The sequence below is a fragment of the Hemiscyllium ocellatum genome, chromosome 20, assembly GCF_020745735.1.
Source record: "Hemiscyllium ocellatum isolate sHemOce1 chromosome 20, sHemOce1.pat.X.cur, whole genome shotgun sequence".
NCBI classification, from domain to species: domain Eukaryota; kingdom Metazoa; phylum Chordata; class Chondrichthyes; order Orectolobiformes; family Hemiscylliidae; genus Hemiscyllium; species Hemiscyllium ocellatum.
In genome coordinates, this window is record NC_083420.1 from 17,219,901 (window position 1) to 17,241,517 (window position 21,617).

Sequence of the window (21,617 nt, forward strand, 5' to 3'; positions counted from 1 at the left end):
AAACACAAAAATTATTTTAAAATGATTTACTTACAACCATGATATGATGCAGGCGACCCTCCTGACTTTCCATACTCATGTTCTGAATAGCTTGTGGATAGATTAGGTTGACTAGACCCACGACCAAAAGTAATTTGATTATTGCTTCCTACTCCTGTGGCTACTTGAGCCATACGCTCTTTTGTCTTAAGTGCCTGGACTCTCTCAGACTTCAGCCGTTCATCATCCTTCAACAAAGCAACCAGCTGCTTTGACTTCTCTCTCACATTTATGCCTTGATCTTTGCCATCTCTATCAATATACTGGAAGTCTTTCAGAGTCTGTATGGCAAATATGTTTTCCTTGCACTGTTGTGCAACTCTTTCTGATCCAGTTTTAATCATATAGTCGAGCAGTGTAAGAGCTTTGTAAACATGTCGCCAATTTTTGCCATGGTCATTGAGACGTTTCCAAATCATGCTCATTATTTCAGAGAATGCTACTACATTATATGTTAGATCTGCAATTTCAGTCATTAAGGAACTAGAAGGTCCCCAAGGGTCATTGGAGGTTGCCTCGCGTACTTTAATTTCAGCTTCAGAATAGTTGTTTACAATGTTTTTCATTTGCCTTCTAATAGCTGACGTAGTCATGATGAACCCAGACAAAAGGAAAGCTCACAGAAAAGGCCACCTTTAACAAATGAAACAGTACTACTGATTTTTAAAACCAACAGGTACTGTTGGGAATACCACTTAGAATCTTTGTATTTTTCAATGCTTGTTGAAAAACGTCTTCTGGTAAAATCATTTCCTCTCTTCAAACCGAATGTTCATTTTTGGGCCGATTACCTGCGAAAGGACACAACATTGAATAAGAACATTTATGGCTACAGTATTTAAAATTGTCTTTCAAAAACCTACATGAATCAACTCTCAAAATTCAACCCACAAAGATTTTCTGCATATATCAAGTAGCCACAGGGTAGAAGCAGGCTATTCAGCCCATCAGGTCTGCACCACCATTTAATGAGATATGGCCTATCGGACCATCCTCAAATCCTTTCCCACCTTTCCTTATAACCCTCAATTATTAAAAAAAAGTCTATCTCAGCCTTCAATGTATATGATTAACAAGCTTCAACAACAGTCTGTGGTAAAGAATTCCACAGGTTCACAATCCTCAGAAGAAATTTGTCCTCATTTGTGTTTTAAATGTATGACCCTTTACTCTAAGATTATGCGCTCTGGTCTTGGACTCTCCACACAAAGGGAAATAACCTTTACACATTCATTCTGTCAAGTCCTCAAATAATCGTATGTTTCAACAAGATTGCCTCTCATTCTCCTATATTCCAAAAGCTATAGGCCCAATCTACTAATCCTCTCCACCATCCGTATCAGTTTGATGAACTCTCTCAGGACTGTCTCCAATGCCAGAGAATTTCTTTCCCTAAATGAGGGGTCCAAAACTTCACAGAATTCCACCTGTGGTCTGATTAATGCCTTGTAGTTTCAACAAAACCTCCCTACTTTTATACTCCAACCCCTTTGAAATAAAGGCCAACATTCCATTTGCCTTCTCTATTACCTGTAACTTGAATGCTAGCTTTTGATAAATGTAGGTGAGGATTCTATAATCCCTCTGTTCTATAGTTTTTCTGCTGGTCTTTCTCCACTTAAAAAAATATTCTGATCTCCTACTGTTCCTGCCAGAGTGCATAACCTCACATTTTTCCATATGACATTTCATTTGCCAAGTTTTTACCCACTTCCGTAATCTGTCTATATCCTTCTGCAGACTGTGTAATCTTCACCACTTGCCTTTCCATCTATTTGCCATTTGCAAACTTGGCTATAGTATATTCACTTTTCTCAACCAAGTCATTAATGCATATTAGTAGAAAGTGAGGACTGCAGATACTGGAGATTAGAGTAGAATATGTGGCACCTTACCAAAGGGCCTTTTGGAAGTCTAAATAGACCACATCCACTGGGTTTCCCTGTCTAACCTACTTGTCACCTCTTCAAAGAATTCCAACAGGTTTGTCTGGCAGGAGCACCCCTTACTAAATCCATGTTGACTTGTTCTAATCCGACCCCACTCCTCCAAGAATTTAGAAACCTCATCCTTAACAATGGACTCTAGAATTTTACCAACAACCGAGGTTAGGCTAATTCGCCCATAACTTTCCATCTTTTGTCTTCATCATTTCTTGAACAATGGGGTTACAACAGCAGTCTTCCAATCATCCGGGACTTGCCCTGACTCCAGTGACTTTTGAAAGATCTCAACCAACGCCTTCGCTATTTCCTCAGCCACCTCTCTCAGAATTCTAGGATGTAGCCCATTGGGGCCAGGAGATTTGTCAATTTTAAGACCTTTTAGCTTTTCTAGCACTCTCTTTTGTAATGGCAACCATACTCAACTCAGCCCCCGACTCCCTTTAATTGTTGGGATATTACTCATGTCTTCCATGGTGAAGACTGACGCAAAGTACTTGTTAAGTTCTCCAGCTATTTCCTTATTCCCATCACTAGCCTTCTAGCATCAGTTTGAAGTGGCTCAATGTCTACTTTTGCCTGTCGTTTGTTTCTTATATATTGAAATAAACTTTTACTATCATTTCTAATATTACTGGCTAGCCTACCTTCATATTTGATCCTCTCCTTCCTTATTTCTCTTTGTTATCCTCTTTGTTTTTGTAGCCTTCCCAATCTTCTAATTTCCCAGTGCTCTTGGCCACTTTATAGGATCTCTCTTTTTCTTTGATACATTTCCTGACTTCCTTTGTCAGCCATGGCTGTCTAATCCCTCCCCAGATAACCTTTATTTTCTCGAGAATGAACCTCAGTACCGTGTCTCAATTTTACCTGCAAACTCCTGCCATTTTTGCTCTGTCTTCCCTGCTAGGCTCTGCTTCCAGTTGATTTTCATCCGTTCCTCTCTCATGCCCCCGTAATTACCTTTGTTTAACTGTAACACCATTACATCCGATTTTGCCTTCTCTTTCAAACTGCCTCTTAAGTATACTCCTACTGCGTTTATACTGTAAGGATTCACTCACTATCCTGTCTATACCTCACATGCTTCCTTTTTCTTAACCAAACCCTCAATTTCTTTCGTCATCCAGCATTCCCTATATCTGTTAGCCTTTTATCTTGTTATCTCATTTCTGAAGGCTTCCCATTTTCTAGTTGTACCTTTACCCGAGAACATCTGCCTCCAATCAAAGTTCTTGTCTAACACCGCCAAAATTAGTCTTTCTCCAATTTAGAACTTCAACTTTTAGATCTAGACTATCCTGTTCCATCACTATTTTAAATTAATAGAATTATGGTCGCTGGCCCCAAAGGGTTCCCCCACTGACACCTCAGTCACCTGCCCTGCCTTATTACCCAAGAGTAGGCCAAGTCTTGCACCTTCAACCCCAAGGCATCAATGTGGACTTCACCAGTTTCCTCATTTCCCCTTCCTCCACCTCACCCCAGTTCCAAACTTCCAGCTCAACACTGTTCCCATGACTTGTCCTACCTGCCTATCTTCTTTTCCACTTATCCACTCCACCCTACCCCTCCCGACCTATCACCTTCATCCCCTCCCCCACTCACCTTTTGTCCTTTATGCTACTTTCTCCCCACCCCCATCCTCCTCTCACTTATCTCTCCACTCTTTAGGCTCTCTGCCTGTACTCCTGATGAAGGGCTTTTGCCCGAAACGGCGATTTTCCTGCTGCTCGGATGTTGCCTGAACTGCTGAGCTTTTCCAGCACCACTCTATTCTAGATCCTTGATCCTGGCACCAGGGAAGCAACATACTATTCTGATTTTTTGCTGCTGGCTGCAGAAACATCTATCTGTACCTCGGATTACAGAATCCCCTAACACAGTTGATCTCTTGGAACCGGACGTACCTCTTGTTGCTTTAGAGCCAGTCTCAATACTAAAAACTTGGCTGTTCATGCTACGTTCCCCTGAGAATCCATCACTGCCCCCCCACCCTACATTTTACAAACCAGCATACTTGTTTGAAATGGGTATAGTCACAAAAGACTCCTGCACTAGCAACTTCTCTTTCCAATCCTCCCACTTCCTCCAAACTAAAGGAGTTGCCATGGGCAGCTGCTATGCCTGTCTCTTCGTAGGATATGTGGAACAGTCCATCTTCTGCAACTACACTGGCACCACCCCCCACCTTTTCCTCCGCTACATCGATGACTGTATCGGCGCTGCCTCATGCTCCCACGAGGAGGTTGAACAGTTCATCAACTTTACCAACACCTTCCATCCCGACCTCAAATTCACCTGGACTGTCTCAGACTCCGCCCTCCCCTTCCTAGACCTCTCCATTTCTATCTTGGGCAACCGACTCAACACAGACATCTACTATAAACCGACTGACTCCCACAGCTACCTGGACTACACCTCCTCCCACCCTGCCCCCTGTAAAAACGCCATCTCATATTCCCAATTCCTTCGTCACCGCCGCATCTGCTCCCAGGAGGACCAGTTCCAATACCGTACAGCCCAGATGGCCTCCTTCTTCAAGGACCGCAGATTCCCCACGGATGTGATCGACGATGCCCTCCACCGCATCTCCTCCACTTCCCGCTCCTCCGCCCTTGAGCCCCGCTCCTCCAACCGCCACCAAGACAGAACCCCACTGGTTCTCACCTACCACCCCAACCAACCTCCATATACAGCGCATCATCCGCCGTCATTTCCGCCACCTCCAAACGAACCCCATCACCAGGGATATATTTCCCTCCCCTCCCCTCCCCTCCCCTATCAGCGTTCCGCAAAGACCACTCCCTTCATTACTCCCTCGTCAGGTCCACACCCCCCACCAACCCAACCTCCACTCCCGGCACCTTCCCCTGCAACCGCAGGAAATGTAAAACTTGCGCCCATACCTCCTCCCTTACTTCCCTCCTAGGCCCCAAGGGATCCTTCCACATCCGCCACAAATTCACCTGCACCTCCACACACATCATCTATTGCATCCGCTGCACCCGATGTGGCTTCCTCTATATTGGGGAGACGGGCCGCCTACTTGCGGAACGCTTCAGGGAACACCTCTGGGACGCCCGGACCAACCAACCCAACCACCCCATGGCTCAACACTTTAACTCTCCCTCCCACTCCACCGAGGATATGCAGGTCCTTGGACTCCTCCATCGCCAGAACATAACAACACGACGGTTGGAGGAAGAGCGCCCCATCTTCCGCCTGGGAACCCTCCAACCACAAGGGATGAACTCAGATTTCTCCAGTTTCATTTCCCCTCCCCCCACCTTGTCTCAGTCGGTTCCCTCGAACTCAGCACCGCCCTCCTAACCTGCAATCTTCTTCCTGACCTCTCCGCCCCCACCCCACTCCAGCCTATCACCCTCACCTTGACCTCCTTCCACCTATCACCATCTCCATCACCCTTCCTCCAAGTCCCTCCTCCCTACCTTTTATCTTAGCCTGCCTGGCACACTCTCCTCATTCCTGATGAAGGGCTCTGGCCCGAAATGTCGAATTTCCTATTCCTTGGATGCTGTCTGACCTGCTGTGCTTTGACCAGCAACACATTTTCAGCTCTGATCTCCAGCATCTGCAGACCTCACTTTTTACTTGAATACTTTTGTGATGAAGGCCAACATACAATTTGTCTTCTTTACCGCATGCTGTACCTGTGTGCATAGCTTCAGCAACTGGGCCACAAGGACATCCAAGTCCCACTGCGTACTTCATTCTCCCTATTTTCAGCCAGCCATTCAGGTAGTAATCTGCCTTCTTGTTTTTTGCTTCCAAAGTGAATAACCTCACATTTATCCAACTAGTCCAGGTCACGACAAAGGATTTCTGCAACCTCATCACAGTTCACCCTCCCACTCAACTTAGTATCATCTACAAACTTTGAGATGTTATATTTTGTTTCCTCATCCAAATCATGAATATATATATTGCGAATAGCTGAGGTCCCAGCACTGATACCAGTAGCATCCAAAAGCCTGCCAATTCAAAAAGGACCCATTAATACATCTCCCCCAAACCCATGCGCTTTAATCTTGCGCAATAATCTCTTATGTAGGACTTCGGCAAATGCTTAGTGAAAATCTAAATATACTGAATCGACTGGTTCCCCCTTGTCAACTCTACGAGTTGCATCTTCATAGAATTCCAATAGATTTGTCAAGCATGATTTCCACTTCATAAATGTATTATGACTCTGTCTGATCCTGCCACTGCTTTCTGAATGCTCAACTATAAAGTCCTTGATAATGGATTTGAGAATTTTCCCTACTACTGATAGGCTTACTATCTTTCCCTATTTTATCTCCCTTTTTGAATACTGGAGGGACGTTAGCTACCCTTCAATCTGCAGGGACTGTCCCAGAGTCTATAGAATCCCGGAAGATGACCAACAAAGCATCCAGTATTTCTAGAGTCACTTCCTAATGTATTCTGGGATGTAGATTATCACGCCCTGGGGATTTATCCTCCTTCAATCCCAACTTTCCCAGTACCATTGCTCTACTAATATTAAAGAGACTAGCCAGCAGCATGATAGAATGATCATAGGTAATAAAAGCACGAGCGAGGATTTCAAGACACAGGGCAATCTGTGGCAATGTTACAAAACAAAATGAAAAAAAAAAGCAATCTTAGTGACGATGCAAATATGCAGCCACAAGTTAATCTTTGAGTCAAATCTAGAAGCATCAATATATATATATTTATGCATACACATACTTATAATCTATTCCAATAAAATCTTATTCAAGGCTCAACTGAATCTTGTTTCAAATTTATTTTGAAACAGCAATTTTTTTAAAAAATTGCTTCGGATTAAAGCAACAGTGCTTGCAGCACTATTTCAAAATGCTGTCCCCTTCCTAAAAGTCCAGACGGTATCTCTAAGTTGCAGTAGTTGGCCTAGAGGTGCTTGGGGCTCACTGAAGTTTCAAGAACTGTCAATAGCTGACAGTGGAATAAAGACGGAAGCACAAGTTGGAATCGTTTGTCACTGTTGAGTAATTTTGGAGCCAAAAAAACCAAGACCGCGTCAGTTAAGTGATACTAGTTGTTAGCAAGAGAATTAGAACTGTGCTACAAGAATGTGCTTTAGTGCACTCCATTTCAGGCAATCGGATGAAAAAACTCAGGGAGAGAGCTGTTAGTCAAATACATTGAGAGTCTGGAAATAATATTGTAGGTCAGACTGGGTATGGATGAAGGATTTCCTTTCCTAAAGGGCATGACTGAACCAGGTGTTATTTTTTCAAAACAACAATTGATATCAGTTACCTGGTTGTCATTAGGCCAGCTTTTTATTCTGGATTTTTACTGAGTTCATATTTCACCACCGTGGTGAGCTTCAAACCCATGGCCCCAGAATAATAGCCTGGGGTTCTGACATTACTACTAGATCAGTGCCTGTGGTTAAGGTCAATGATTCTCCTGTAAAGTAAAATCCCAAACTACGTTGCATAGCAGGAATTCATGTAGACCTTATTATTGGGGAAGGTAGGAAGTAACTAAGTTTCAAGAAATAAAACTCTCTAGTGGCTTTAGGAAAACACAACAAAAATATTCTGGTTCAATCAATAAATTTCTATTAAAGTACAGAGAATTCTTTACCAAATTCGTTTCCTTCATCTCATTTCCAAAGCAGATTCTGAATAACTATTTACACAACTATTGTATGTCTTTGCTTCCATAATTTTACCATTTTGATTTTAAAAATTTTATAACAGTTCTCTGAAGATTCCAAAAGAGCAAACTCAATAAAATATACTTAAGATTGATTGCCATTTTCTTCATTAAATATTTGGTCTGAGATCTCAGAAATCTGTATCATTTCAGTATAATTTCATTCTTAGCTCAATATTCAATTAGAATAAGTAACAGCTGTTGTACATGATTTGCCACAGTATTTTGTTGGTATTTTTCCACCACTCAAACAAATATCTTGTATATCCAACAAGTTATTTTTGCCATTTGCAGCAAAAAGGCACATACAGATAATTAAAAATTCAATTTCCAACGTTTTTTTAAAAATGCATGATTTCATACATAGTATTCAAATACAGTAGTGAATCATATTCTCAGAATACATTATATTTCAGTTACATTAATAATTACATTGTTATTAAAAACATTTCCACCGTTTAGCATTTAAAAATTAAAGCCATTTCCGATCTACAATAATGTGCTGTACTGTCACAGATTTATATTACTTTATTGAAATCGCCCAAATAACATTTTCATGTTACAATTAAATATTGTTCCTTATTACATCTCCATGATGTAACTCCCTGTACTATGGAGAATTTTCCATGCTCCTTCCAGCTGTAATACTTTGATTCCCACATAGTAAGCTGTCAATTCAGTTACATTTTGCTTAAAATCAAAGAGATACATGAAAATAGAAAGGACATTTTTAACTTTAAAACAAAGACCAAATGATGTCTGTATGCTGTGTTCTGATCGTTGCAGGAAAAATATAATATATTGATATTCTGTTGCTATGCTAACATCTATTTTTTTTTCTTAAAATCACAAATTTGATCCTTTCACAGTCCATATGTTGTGTGTACCTGGTACAGGTATCAGTATTCCTCCACACTTTAACTCAAAGGATTACATTGCATGCTATTCTTTCACTTTCCAGAGGCAACTCATTCGTCACAACATTTGACAATCCCCTTTAGGTTAACCTTAGCTTTAGTAAAGCATAATTATGACATTTTATATCAATAATACTCATTAATACATACAATCATTCAAAAGCACAGGATGCATACATTAGCTGTGGTTTTCAAGCAGAAAAGTAATTGATTTAACTCAACAAAAATGAATCCAGAAAACAGTTTACTCAAGAACTAAGTGAATTGAAATGGTAAAGTTCCAATTATACAGTTCACAGTGAAGCGCAAATATACACAATGCATAAAAAATGATGTCTTCACAGTAGAAGATAGAAATAACATTCCAAAATTAATAATTAATCAAGGGGCAAAAGGAGGCGAGGAATAGAGAAAAGAGAAAAGACATTATCGTTAGAGAAAAGACATTAGAAAAACTATAGGGTTAAAAAGTGTTAAGTCCCCTGAAACTCATGGCACGCATCCTAGCTTATTAAAGGAAGTGGCTACAGAAACAATGATTGCACTGGTAGTAACCTTGCAAGAATCCTTAAATTCTGAAGAAGTTCCTGGGCACTGGAAATCTGCCAACAGGACAACCTTATTGAAACAGGGAAAGAAACAAAAAAGGAGAAAGTGAGGACTGCAGATGTTGGAGATCAGAGTGAAGCGTGTGGTGTTGGAAGCATCTGAGGAGCAGGGGGGGAAAAAAAAAAATCAATATTTTGGGCAAACGTGCTTCGTCAGGAATGAGAGGGTGGCCTAAGAGGGTTGACTGATAAATGAGGATGGGGTAGCTGGGAATGTAATTAGTAGATGAAGGTGGGGTGAAGGTGATAGGTGGGAAGGAAGATAGGAAAGGTGGGAAGGTAGGACAGTGCACAGTTGGAAAGGTGGATCTGGGATAAGGTGGGTGGGGGAGGAGGAGAAGAAGAAGAAATGAGAAAACTGGTGAAATCCACAATGATCCCATGTGGTTGGATGGTCCCAAGGCAGAAGATGAGGCATTCTTCCTCTAGGGAGCAGGTGGCTAGAGTTTGGCGGTGGAAGCAGTCCAGGACTTGCACGTCCTTGGCGGAGTGGGAGGTAGAGTTACCAGACGGGATCAAAATGGATTTCACCAGTTTCCTCATTTCCCCTCTCCCCATCTTATCCCAGTTCCAACTTCCAAGTTGGCACTGCCCTCCTGAACTGTTCAACCTGTCTATCTTCCTTCCAACTATCCACTCCACCCTCCTCTCTGTCCTTCCACCCCTCCTTCATCTACCTATCGCATTCCCATCTACCTTCTCCCCAGCATTTCGCACCCCCCTATTTGTTTCTCAACCCCCATGGGCCACTGCCTAATTCCCCTAGAGCTTATGCTCGAAATGTCGACTCTCCTGCTCCTCGAAAGAAACAAAAAAAAAGGTAACTACAGGTGACTTAGCTTAAGGTGTTAATTTAAGTTGTTTGAGACTATTATAAAGGATCAAGAGCTTTTAGAAATACGTAACATGTAAAAATTGAGGTCTGCAGATGCTGGAGATCACAGCTGAAAATGTGTTGCTGGTCAAAGCACAGCAGGCCAGGCAGCATCTCAGGAATAGGGAATTCGACGTTTCGAGCATAAGCCCTTCATCCTGATGAAGGGCTTATGCTCGAAACGTCGAATTCCCTATTCCTGAGATGCTGCCTGGCCTGCTGTGCTTTGACCAGCAACACATTTTCAAATACATAACATGATCAAGCAAAGTCAATATGGCTTTATGAAGGGAAAATTATGCCCAAGAAAGCACAAGAATTCTTTAAGGTAACAAACAACAGGGGAATCAGTGGATGCAATATTTTTGGATTAATAAACGGTGTTTGGTAAGGTACCACACATTAGAATACTTCAGAGCCCAACAGGAAAGTCCCAACATTATCAACAAAAAAGTAAAAAAGGTAACTGGTAGAAAACAACACTTTAAAAAAGAATCAACACATTGAATGTGAATCAGCCAATATAATTAGTTTTCAAATTAAATATATAACTCAAATTAAATATCTAAAGATAAAACTTTTAGAGCCCTATCCTCAAATAATTTTTTAAGAATTCCTACTAGTGAAATGTTTTCATCAATAACTGTTCAGGACAAAAAGAGATGCTACTTGGAATCAAAATTTAATTACAATTCAATTTTTTTTAAAATTATGAGCCAGTATATTTACAGCAGCTGAACTGGAGGCCTGATTCAATGACCTGATAACAAAGGAGAATAAGTTAATGAGTTGCTTGAAGTAATCAAATTTCTTTCTGCCAACACTTGAGGGGTGGGAGAAGTAGTAATTATGTAAGGGAAGCAAAATAAATATCTGACTAAATTGAGTACAGTAGGCTACATCAATTAAATGATCAAATTATAGATGGAGTTTTGGCATCAAAAATATTTTGTAAATAGGGCCTGTGTTGTCATAGGCTGATATAGTATAGTGGTACTAATATGCCTTAGGAAGAAAACTGCATACAGGCTAATACATTTGAATACATTATCTGATCTCACACTGCTCCCTCCACTTATATTTTATCACATAACTGGAAATGTTCTACTCAGTCGTAACCCAGGCTCCCAAGCCTGTTGTAACTGGACTCTTGGGTATTTGAATACTATTCATGGAATATGTAGATTGTCTATTTTTCTGTTCTGTACATATCATATTAGTTTGCATTAAAATTCAGCTCTTTTTTGTTTTTTTTTAAATTTCATGTTGCCACTGAAACTAATTTCAGATGATTTCAAAGGAAAAGAGGAATCATAAGGACATAAACCAAGAATTGTACTACCGAGCATTTTTAGTTCGCGACAGAAAGCAACAAGCATTTCATACACTTACCATTATGTTTTAATAATGAATCAATAGCAAGATGTTGCTTATTGTAATGTTACCAAAATGCAGTCTAATTATCCTTAAAGGTTTTCAGTTTTCATGAACCACCTAAAATTTCATACAGCAAGAGGAAAACAACAATTTTTAGTTAACTATCAGACCATGTATGCTCTTGGACAAAAGTTAAGGAACCTGCCAAAAATGATAATGCTCCAAGGCTAGAGTATGGATGAGATAATTGTCTTGGCAGGTACACCCAGAGATATCATTCAATCGAGGAAGGGGGCTGAAAGCCTAAAGTCAATTAACATATCTATACCACCTGGTATTGCTAGGTTTCCAAACCACATATTCTGGATTAGTGGTGCTGGAAGAGCACAGCAGTTCAGGCAGCATCCAAAGTACAGCGAAATCGACATTTCGGGCAAAAGCCCTTCATCAGGAGTAAAGGCAGGGAGCCTGAAGCATGGAGAGATAAGCTAGAGGAGGGTGGGGGTGGGGAAAACCAGAATCTGGTTTCCAGCATCTGCAGTCATTATTTTTACCTCTTCCAAAGCACATAGTGGTGGTCAGATACTATAATATAAAAAGGTACTATAATCAAGAACAATGTCAAGAAATTAGTCAATTTTATAATTTGTTTTTAAAAAAAAATGATAAAATAGTACAATGTTTGATTTCATTAACGAACAGAAAATATAATCCAAAGTGGGCTTAGACATAGTTCAGGTATTATAATATAGTGATGTATCAAAATACTTGTCAGGCATAGATTTATGACACTAATGAGCCAAAAATGAAGAATTCTAGCCTCACCACACTTTTTTCATTATAATATTGTACGGGATTGCTGAACTGACTCATCATTTATAGAAAACACCTGAAAAGCATAGCTGCTCTTTTTGCTACCTAATTGCAAGATGAGGCTTTTATTTGAAAGCTCCAATTTTCACGTGCATTGTATGGAAAAAGTTCCGAGGTGATTACTCTTTTCCTTTGGAATCATCTGAAGTTTGTTTTCATTGAAAACATCAGAAAATTAATATATTTCACAAAAAGAAAATGAGATGAAGTTTAATGCACACAAATGTGTTACGCACAGCACAGAAAAATAGACAACCTACATATTTCACAAATAGTATTCAAATAGCCAAGAATCGAGTTGACGAGACTTGGGAAGTCTGAGGTTCAATGCCAAATATGAAGAGCTAATAGAAAGTGCAACTACATGGCCAAAATTTATAATACATGACTGGGAATTTTTAACTGGGAAAAGAGGTGTCAGAATTTCAGCACAATTTTAGGATAAACATTGAACTAAAATATATCTTTCAATTAAACTGTGGAAATAGAACTTGGTGACACAAACAAAGATCCAAACTGGTTATTAGTTCGTCACACAGTGATCAACATTTGGAATAAGTGCAAAGAGAGCCATTTAAGAAATAAATTCTATATTACAGGGTGGATGAGGAGAACACATTAAGATCTCACTTACTGAACAAATGGAGAGAGGCTGAAATGGTCTTCCATATCGGTGATTTGAGATTCTGGGAAAGTGAAATTTATTACTAAATGAGTCAAGACTTGCTCTTTCTCCTTCAACCACTTCGTAGGATTTTACAAAAATTATGGTGCTAAAATTCTGAACTTACGACATTGTTATACAGGAACATTCAAGGGAGTAAAATAGGTTACTGACGTCAAATCTATTTAATTGTTTCAGCTAATAAGTACTGGACATTTTAATAGGGAGTCAGTTAGCAAGACAGCTGGTTTATAATATAGGAAAATACCAAAATCTGGGTTCAATTCTACACCAGTTGAGGTCATCATGAAGGAGAGTCTTTCTCAACCTCACCCGTGATGTGGTGATCCTCAGGTTATGCTACCACTTGTCATCTCTCTCTCTCACACACACACACACACACACACACACACACACACACACACACACACACGAGGGAACAGTCTTGGGATTTCATAGATCTATGGAAACTTTAACTTTATTCCAAATTAATAAAATAGCTTACTCTAAAAGTTATAACCTTATAACTGAATAGCAACACTGACTAAGATTTTTTATAAAAATCGCAGAACCCCCTCCCTTAACAGTATTGCAATGGTGCCTACACTAAGCAGATTGCAGCAATACAAGAAGGCAGCTCACCACCACCTTTACAAGGACAATTAGAATGGACAATAAATGCTGATCCAGCATGAGAACCTACATTCAATGAGTGAATTATAAAAGAAACAGCAGGACCAGATTTTATAATTGCTAGTGCAAATGGAATATTATGTCAAGTTAACTCAGTTCCTAAGACTCTAGGTTTGAAGGTTCTGGTTTAAAAGCAAGTTCAGTATGTATAAAGCAATTCTACATTAACATCTATTGGATAATACCCTGATAAAGAAAGGAACTCCTGCCAGGTATTGGTTTTAACTTCCATTAGATTAATTGCTTCTGTGAAGAGACAGACTATGTTAAAAGTACTGCACTATATAAGATACAAGTCCTTATTTTTGTTGATCCACATTGTCACACAGAAAATATTACTAACTGAAGAACCAGAATTTTCTTAAATGTAGATCAACATTGCACCAACCAGTCATTAGAACTTGATCATTCACCATTCGTGATCTTGATGTTCACAAAAATTAATGCAATTGCATAAACTACAAATGATCTTTAGAAGTTATTTGCTGTATGCTACTCTTGAAATGTAATGACACATAATATATATGAAAAGCTTGGTGTACACAAGTATGCTTAAGTATTGTAACAAATATTTCTGCCATAAATTCTTGTCGACCCATGGTCCAATTTAAATCATAACATTTCTTCCTCCCAATGTCTAGAGGCAACACATTGCATTCTCAGTGTATCTGAAAATTATATGATAACCACAGTCTCAAACAGGGAGGCACTGCAGCACCACTCGAAAGGGGAGTGTCGTTAAGTAAGACAAGTTAATACAGGCAACTTATATTATAAATACAGGTAACGGTATTGATGAAAAATCTTACTAGAAGTGCATGTTGATTTAATCCTTTTAAATTATTGCTTTATGAGTATGAGTATCAAATGCCTATTACATTGCCTTCCATTGGTTATTCGTTATCAGCATTATTGCTGAGAGTCAGAAACAGTTGCATTTTGGACACCAGCTTAGTTGATTGGACTTTTGTCTTAGTTACTGAAGCTTGTGGTTTAGAGCTCCCATCTGAAAATTGGGTATATAATCTAGACTGACATCAATGAAGCATTATAAAACTGCTGCACTGTCAAAAGGCTTAAGCTTCAAACGAAGGGTGTTAAAAAGGTGCAACTAGAATTCAGTACAATTCCAGAGACTGAATTTGTGGAGCCAACAGGTGCACAAAGACAAAATAGCTTATTACAATGTGCAGCACAATCAAATTTATGATAAATTTGATATCAGATTTGCTCAGTTACATCGCACTTGTCACAAAAGTCAATCCACTGCTTGACGACGTCAAACTGAAGGATAATCCTTATTAATAGTCAACATTCACCAGCATATACAATGCTCAATAAAACCACATGTAGGAAAACAATGTTGCTGCTGGTTGAGTTCCAAAGTACAAGATTTTATTTAAACAGATTGATTTTAACTCCACTTACTAACAGAGGAAGATTATGCTTAGGAAGATTAGTAGATTAGCTGACATGCACCAAGTGCAAAAGGCATTACACAAAATGAAATGCTTCGAACAAGAACCAAGTTTAGAAAAATTACATACAAATAAAACTATGATAAATAACCCATGATAATGAACAAGAGTTGAAAGCTTTTACTTCCTTGTTCAATGGGTGCTAGCACTTTCCACAAATAAATAAAACTAAGTAAATCAGAAAATAATATGTAATATTTTATGCCATCATGTGTCTGAACAGATTCTATAAAATGTGGAAATACACACCTTAGTTATTGTTTAAGGTGTGTCAGAATGAGAATCTGACTGACCAAGCAAGAATTTATTCAATAGTAAAAAGCAAATACTTCTGTGCATATTTACAAAGAATTCTTAGAATCTGAGACTTCATTAACGTCACTGATATCCTAACTCACCACAGCCCTACCAGCAGCTGCTCAATTTAAAATGTGAATCATCATTCTTGGGTAATTTATGCACAGTAGAATTATGTGCACTAGTACCAGCAAAATATATTCTCCAATATCATTTTAAATTTTACATGAATTACAAGATTTCAAAAGTACTTTACAGTCTATAAAGCATTTTGAAATGCCTTGAAGTTATTCAAGATGTCATAAATATCATAAAATAATCTAACTTCATACATTGCTCAATGTCAATGTCTTAGTTTCATCCACAATCATTATTTCCTTGGATTACCTTAACTTTCCCAAAACACTTTTTTTCCAGTACAAATACAACAGGTCTACTGGTTTACAACAACCAAATAAGTCTTATTACAAGAGATTCTAGAGTTACCAGTTATTTGGGACATCAAATTCCCTAATCTAATCAACATTTTGGTGAAAACCATAAATGTTAAATGACAGCTGGAAAAAGATGTACCTTGCAACACTCAATACAACAAAAGGAGGGGAGGGACTGTATCCAGGAGAGTTAAACTGCTTACAGAAATAGATGAAAGCTAATCGACACACAGGGTGTTTTTTTAAAAAAAATAGCATTCCTTGTACAGTACATGACTACGATGCAGAAAAAAAACTTACAGGTATGGAAGAATGTTTTAACAATATTTTAAAAACACAGGTTTGACTTTTAAAAGCAAAAAAATGATTCTATTAAAGTAACTACAGGAGGATATATTTTACATTCACGGTAGATTTGGGAAATGAGTCGACAGATCTGCTTTTGAAATAAGTACTATAAAAAACGCACCTCAGTCACATTGACAGCTTACAGTCACTGACCGGGGGAGGGGTGGGGGCACAGTTAGTGGCTAACAAAAAGCAACAAGGTGCAACATATTCCAAACCCTCTTATTCCTCCCGGGAAACCTTTAACGAGAGAAAACTATCATTTCTCTGTCGGAAGGGAGACGCCAGCGACAACAAATAATAGAAACAGATTTAAAGCACGGACAGGCCTGGCTGCTGGCTGAAGCCTGCGCCACTCCTCCCGGCCTTCGTGTGGACGAGGACGACATGGAGGAGGTTGTGTAGGGAAAAGGGCGTGGAGGGAGAAAGAGAATCTGTTTACCTTCCCGCAACTCCTGAAGACTCTTTCATTGCTTGCTCTCTGTCTCTGTCTGCACGATAATAATCGCTCCCCTTACCTTCATGGCAGCTCCACAGCCGCACCCGCGCGCCGGCGCCTAGAAGCTTCTGGGCGTTTCCCCCGCTAACGGCCGATCGCTCTGTCGCTCGCGCTGCTGCAGTCCGCCCTTCAACAACATGGCGGTAGCGCCAGTACGAGCATCACACACTGATGGAGGTGTGGTTTCAAAGATTGAGAGAGAGACACACACACACACACACAGAGACGTGCAGACGAAGAGCAGCACGGAGAGGAGAGCGACCTCGGGTAAACAAACCCTTTCATTCCTTTAAACCTCACTTCTACGCCCCCGCATTTCCGAAATAAACAAACCTTCTCATTTAAGTATCGCCTTTCACCCAAGCATCCCAAAGCGCATCACAGCCCACAAAATACCTTTTGAAGTCCACAGCCATGGACTGCGGAAATTATAGAGAACGTCGACGGGTTAATTTGGCGTACAGTAAGATCCCACAGGCGGCCGTGAGGTAACGATCTAACCCTTTGCCTACCTCATCTGAAACTTTTCATTCATGATTTGGTTAGATCTCGACTTGAATGTTCCAAGTTTCCCAACACACTCCTGGCTGGTCTCCCACATTCTCTAAACTTGACGTCATTTAGATGTCTGCTTCCCATGTCTTAACTTGTACCAAGTCCTTTACCGCACTCGGGTGCTTTTGGCTTAGATTGGCTCCCAATCAAGTTGAAGTCCTGACTTTATTACTCATAGAAACGCCCCGTTACAAGAGCAAACTAAGGTCATGGTGTCCATCATGTCTGCACAGGCTATCCCATGAGCGTTATGACTTGGTGTCATTCTTCTGCCTTTTCCTTTTGCCCTTGCATATTCTTTATAGTCAAAGATGAATTAATGTCCTTTTGAATGTCAAAATTGAACCTGCCTTTACCACAAACGAGTGGTGGCAATAGGTGAACTTATGTGAAAAAGTTTTTTTTTCATTTTGCATTTGTGAATCACTACATCTGAGCCTCTCATTTTTGATCCTTTGGCAAGTGAGAATCTATTCAGATCTCTCGTGACCTCACTTTTTCTACCACTGTAATCTCCTCCTGGATATCTGCAGTCCTCTAATTCAGACCTCCAGGTCCCAAGATCTAGAATGCCAGCCCTCCACCTGAACCATCTCTTTTAAAGAAGAGGAATGTAAAACAAGAAAGGAGGATTAAGATATTGTCCCCCTTATAAGCCTGCTCTGCCGGTCAATACATTAATCAGAGATTTGATGTGGTCTTAACTACACTTTCCTGTGTCCCCCCAAAAAGTATTAACTCCCTTGTCAACTATACGACATCCTTAAAACTTGAGAAAAGTTATGTTGTTCTGTGTCAATCTTTGTTTTATAAAGCTTCTGTGAGTATCCAGATATCACAGAACTGTTACACTGCGGAAGGAGGTTATTTGACCCATTCTGTCTGTGCTGGCTCTCCACATGAGTCTCCTATACCTTCTCCTCAATCTTGTGAATTGTTTCTTTTTAAATAACTTTATAATTTGCTTTTGAATATCTCATCTGAATCTGTCTTCCCATACTTTCAGGCAGTATATCCTAGCCTCTAATCACATGCTGCATCAAAATGTTTTCCTAGTACTTGATGAAGAGCTTTTGCCCGAAACGTCAATTTTCCTGCTCCTCAGATACTGCCTGACCTGCTGTGCTTTTCCAGCACCACACACTCAACTCTTGATGAATCCCTGCCAATCCAATTGCAGATTAATTCTGTCCCTCAGAATTGCTTCCAGTAGTCTTCCCACCACTGAGATTAGACTGACTGGCTTGTAGTGTCCTGGATTACCCCTTTCTCCCTTCTTGAATAGTGATACTGCATTGGCTGTCTTGCAGTCGTTTGACATGTCTCCTGTGACCAGAGAGGAATTCAAAATTATTGCCAGTGCCCTTTCTATCTCCTCTCTCCTTCAATCTATAGCCTAGGATACATTTAATCTAGCTTTGAATATTTATCTACTTTTAAACCTGTCAGACCACTCAGCCACACCTCCCTTTACATGCTAATTTCTGTAAGCCTATCACAGCCCTTCTCCCTGATTTCTCTACCCATGTCATCCATTTCACTAGTATATGCAGACACGAAGTATTCATTTCAAACTCAACCTACATGCTCTGGCTCCACAAGCACATTAGCATTGTGGTCTTTAGTAAGCCCTATACTTTCCCTGGTTATTCTTTTGTCCTTGATTTACTTGTAAATTAACATTGTATTTTCCATTATTTTACATGCCATTATTCTTTCGTACCCACTTTTTGTTCTCCTAATTTCTTTTTAAGTTTCCTCTTGCATATTCTGAGCTCCTCTAGGACTTCTACTACTTTGAGCTCCTGGTATCTGCTACAACACTTCCTTTTCCTTTTTATCTAGTCCTGTATATCCCTTAACATCCAGGGTGTGCTGGATTTGATGATCCTATCCCTTGTCTTTTTTGGAACACGTTGGCCCTGTATCCTCACTACTTTTTTCTTGAATGCATTCCAGTGATCTGACACACATTTATGTAAAAAATATCTTCACCCAGTCCACTGTGGCCAATCATTTTTTAAAAGTCGGCCTCCCCTCAGTTTAAAACTGATTTCAAGCCTATTCTTGTACTTTTCCACAACAAGTTTGAATCTAATCGAGTTATGATTGCTGTCTGCAAACCTCTCCCACTGATACTTCAGACATTTGCCACGCTACATCAAACATAATTAAGTCCAGGACTTGTCCTTCTCTTGTATGGCCTTCTGTGTACTTGCTTAAAAGGCTCTTCTGGATGTAATTTAAGAATTCTGCTCCCTTTAAACCTTTCACACTAACAATCGCAGTTAACATTGAGGAAATTTGAAATGCTTATTCTTACAGAGGGAGTTATAGGATGTTGACCCAGTGACACTGAAAAAATGGTGAAAGTCAGGAATAATGTATGGCTTGGTGGGAACTTTCAGGTGGTGGTATTCCCATGCTTCTCCTGAGATCTTAGAATTCCCACGGTGTGGAAGCAACCACTTGGCCCAAAAAGTTCACACCAACCCTCCAAAGAGAACCCCACCCAGATCCACACCCCCACTCTGTCCCCATAACCCTGCATTTCCCATGCCAATCCAGCTAACCTACACATCTTTGGATTGTGGGAGGAAACCAGAGCATGCATACATGGGGAGAATGTGCAAACTCCACATAGTCACCTGAGGGTGGAATCAAACCCGACTTCTTGGTGCTGTAAGGCAGCAGTGCTAATCACTGAGCCACCTACAGTTGGAAAGTATATCAGAGGAGTCTTAAGTTATTGCAGTGTATATTGTAGATGATATATACTGCTGCAACTGTCTGTGGTGAAGAGAGTGAATGTTCCCTTAACAGGTTTTGGCTGTTAATACACAATTGGCCTCATGGAGTTTTCCTGGTGATGGAAAAATAAAGAGAATAAAGTCTATTCACAACCATGTCTTTTCTTTTTGTTTCACAATGTATATATAAGTATATATAACCACATGTGACTTGGGAGAAAAGAAAAGGAAGAAAAGAATAATGCAGACCTGGGCTCTCTTTTCGCGCAGTGGTAATGAACCTACCCCTGGATCAAGAGGCCCGAGTTCAAGTCCCCCCTGCTGTGGAGGTGTGTAATAACATTTCATAGCAGGGTTGATTAGAAAATTTATAAAAAGAGATTGAATGTTGAAGGTGGTGGATGGGGTGTCTGGTTAAGTGGCCTGTTTTGTCCAGATAGTGTCAAACTTCAAGTGTTGTTGGAGCTGCGCTCATCCAAACGAGTAATCCATTGCATCCTAACTTGTGCCTTTTGTATAATGAAAAGCAATAGACAGATGCAGCAAGTGATTACGAAGGCAAATCGTATATTTGGGTTCAGAAGTAGGGATGGCTTACTGCTGTTATACACGGCATTGGGGAGACCACATCTGGAATATCGCATGCAGTTTTCATCTCCCTATCTAAAAAACTTATTGAGAGGGAATGCAGCAGACCATCACTAAATTGATCCTGGGAACAGCAGGACGATCTCATGAGGAGCGATTGGTTCGATTGGGCCCTTGCTACTACAGTTTACAGGATAAGAGCAAATCTGATTGAAGTGTATAAAATTTTGAAAGGACTGAACAGATTAGATGTAGGGAGGGTGTTTTCTCTGTGGACAACCACCTGATGAAGAAGCAGTGGTCCGAAAGCTAGTGCTTCCAAATAAACCTGTTGGACTATAACATACTGTTGTATGATTCCTAACTTTGTACACCCCAGTCCAACACCGGCACCTCCAAATCATTCCCTGATTGGGGAGTCTAGAAGTCTGGGGCTGTGGTTTTAAAATACAGTGTGGACTATTTAGTATTGATATTAGGAATAATTTCTTCACTCAGAAGGAAGTCAACCCGTGGAGACCAAGTTATTGCATATATTCAAGAAAGAGATGGATCAGTTTTTAGATTTAACTTTTAGATACAAGGCATTCCAGCTGTGCTGGAACTACTTGGATAGGGATGTGGCATTTTCTGGAGCACAATTGCCAAAATATTGTCAGGGCACACACCAGGGCAGTCCCATGTATCTTCAGCTATTCTTTGATATCATGTGAAGTGAGTTAAATTGGTTAAAGATGGACATCTCTGCTGAGGACATCAGGAATAGACCAAGATTGATCATCCACTCTGCACTTTTCTGGCTGAAGATCAATATAAATACTTTAGCTTTATCTTTTGCATTGATGTTCTGGGCTCCCTAATTGTTGAGAAAAGGGTTATTTCTGGATTCTCCCACTGTTCCAGATCTGGTGTAGAAGGACTGCGCAGATTAGCTCTGGTCTGTTCTTTGTGGGATAGCTTAGTCCTGTCTGTTACATGCTGAT

At 40.0% G+C, this 21,617-nt stretch overlaps 1 protein-coding gene across 4 annotated transcripts in view; it reads right to left on the reverse strand.

Annotated features, from left to right (window-relative positions):
* Positions 1-17,343, reverse strand: part of epn2 (epsin 2) — a 71,077-nt gene extending 53,734 nt beyond the window's left edge. The window contains exons 1-2 of one of the 4 annotated variants that reach the window (XM_060840538.1): positions 17,254-17,343; positions 35-830 (exon numbers count right to left, since the gene is read on the reverse strand). In XM_060840538.1, the coding sequence (XP_060696521.1) occupies positions 35-632 (598 nt within the window). In that variant the 5' untranslated portion in view covers positions 633-830; positions 17,254-17,343. The other 3 variants (XM_060840537.1, XM_060840536.1, XM_060840535.1) reach the window with 3 other exon arrangements.
* Positions 17,344-21,617: the final 4,274 nt, after the last annotated feature.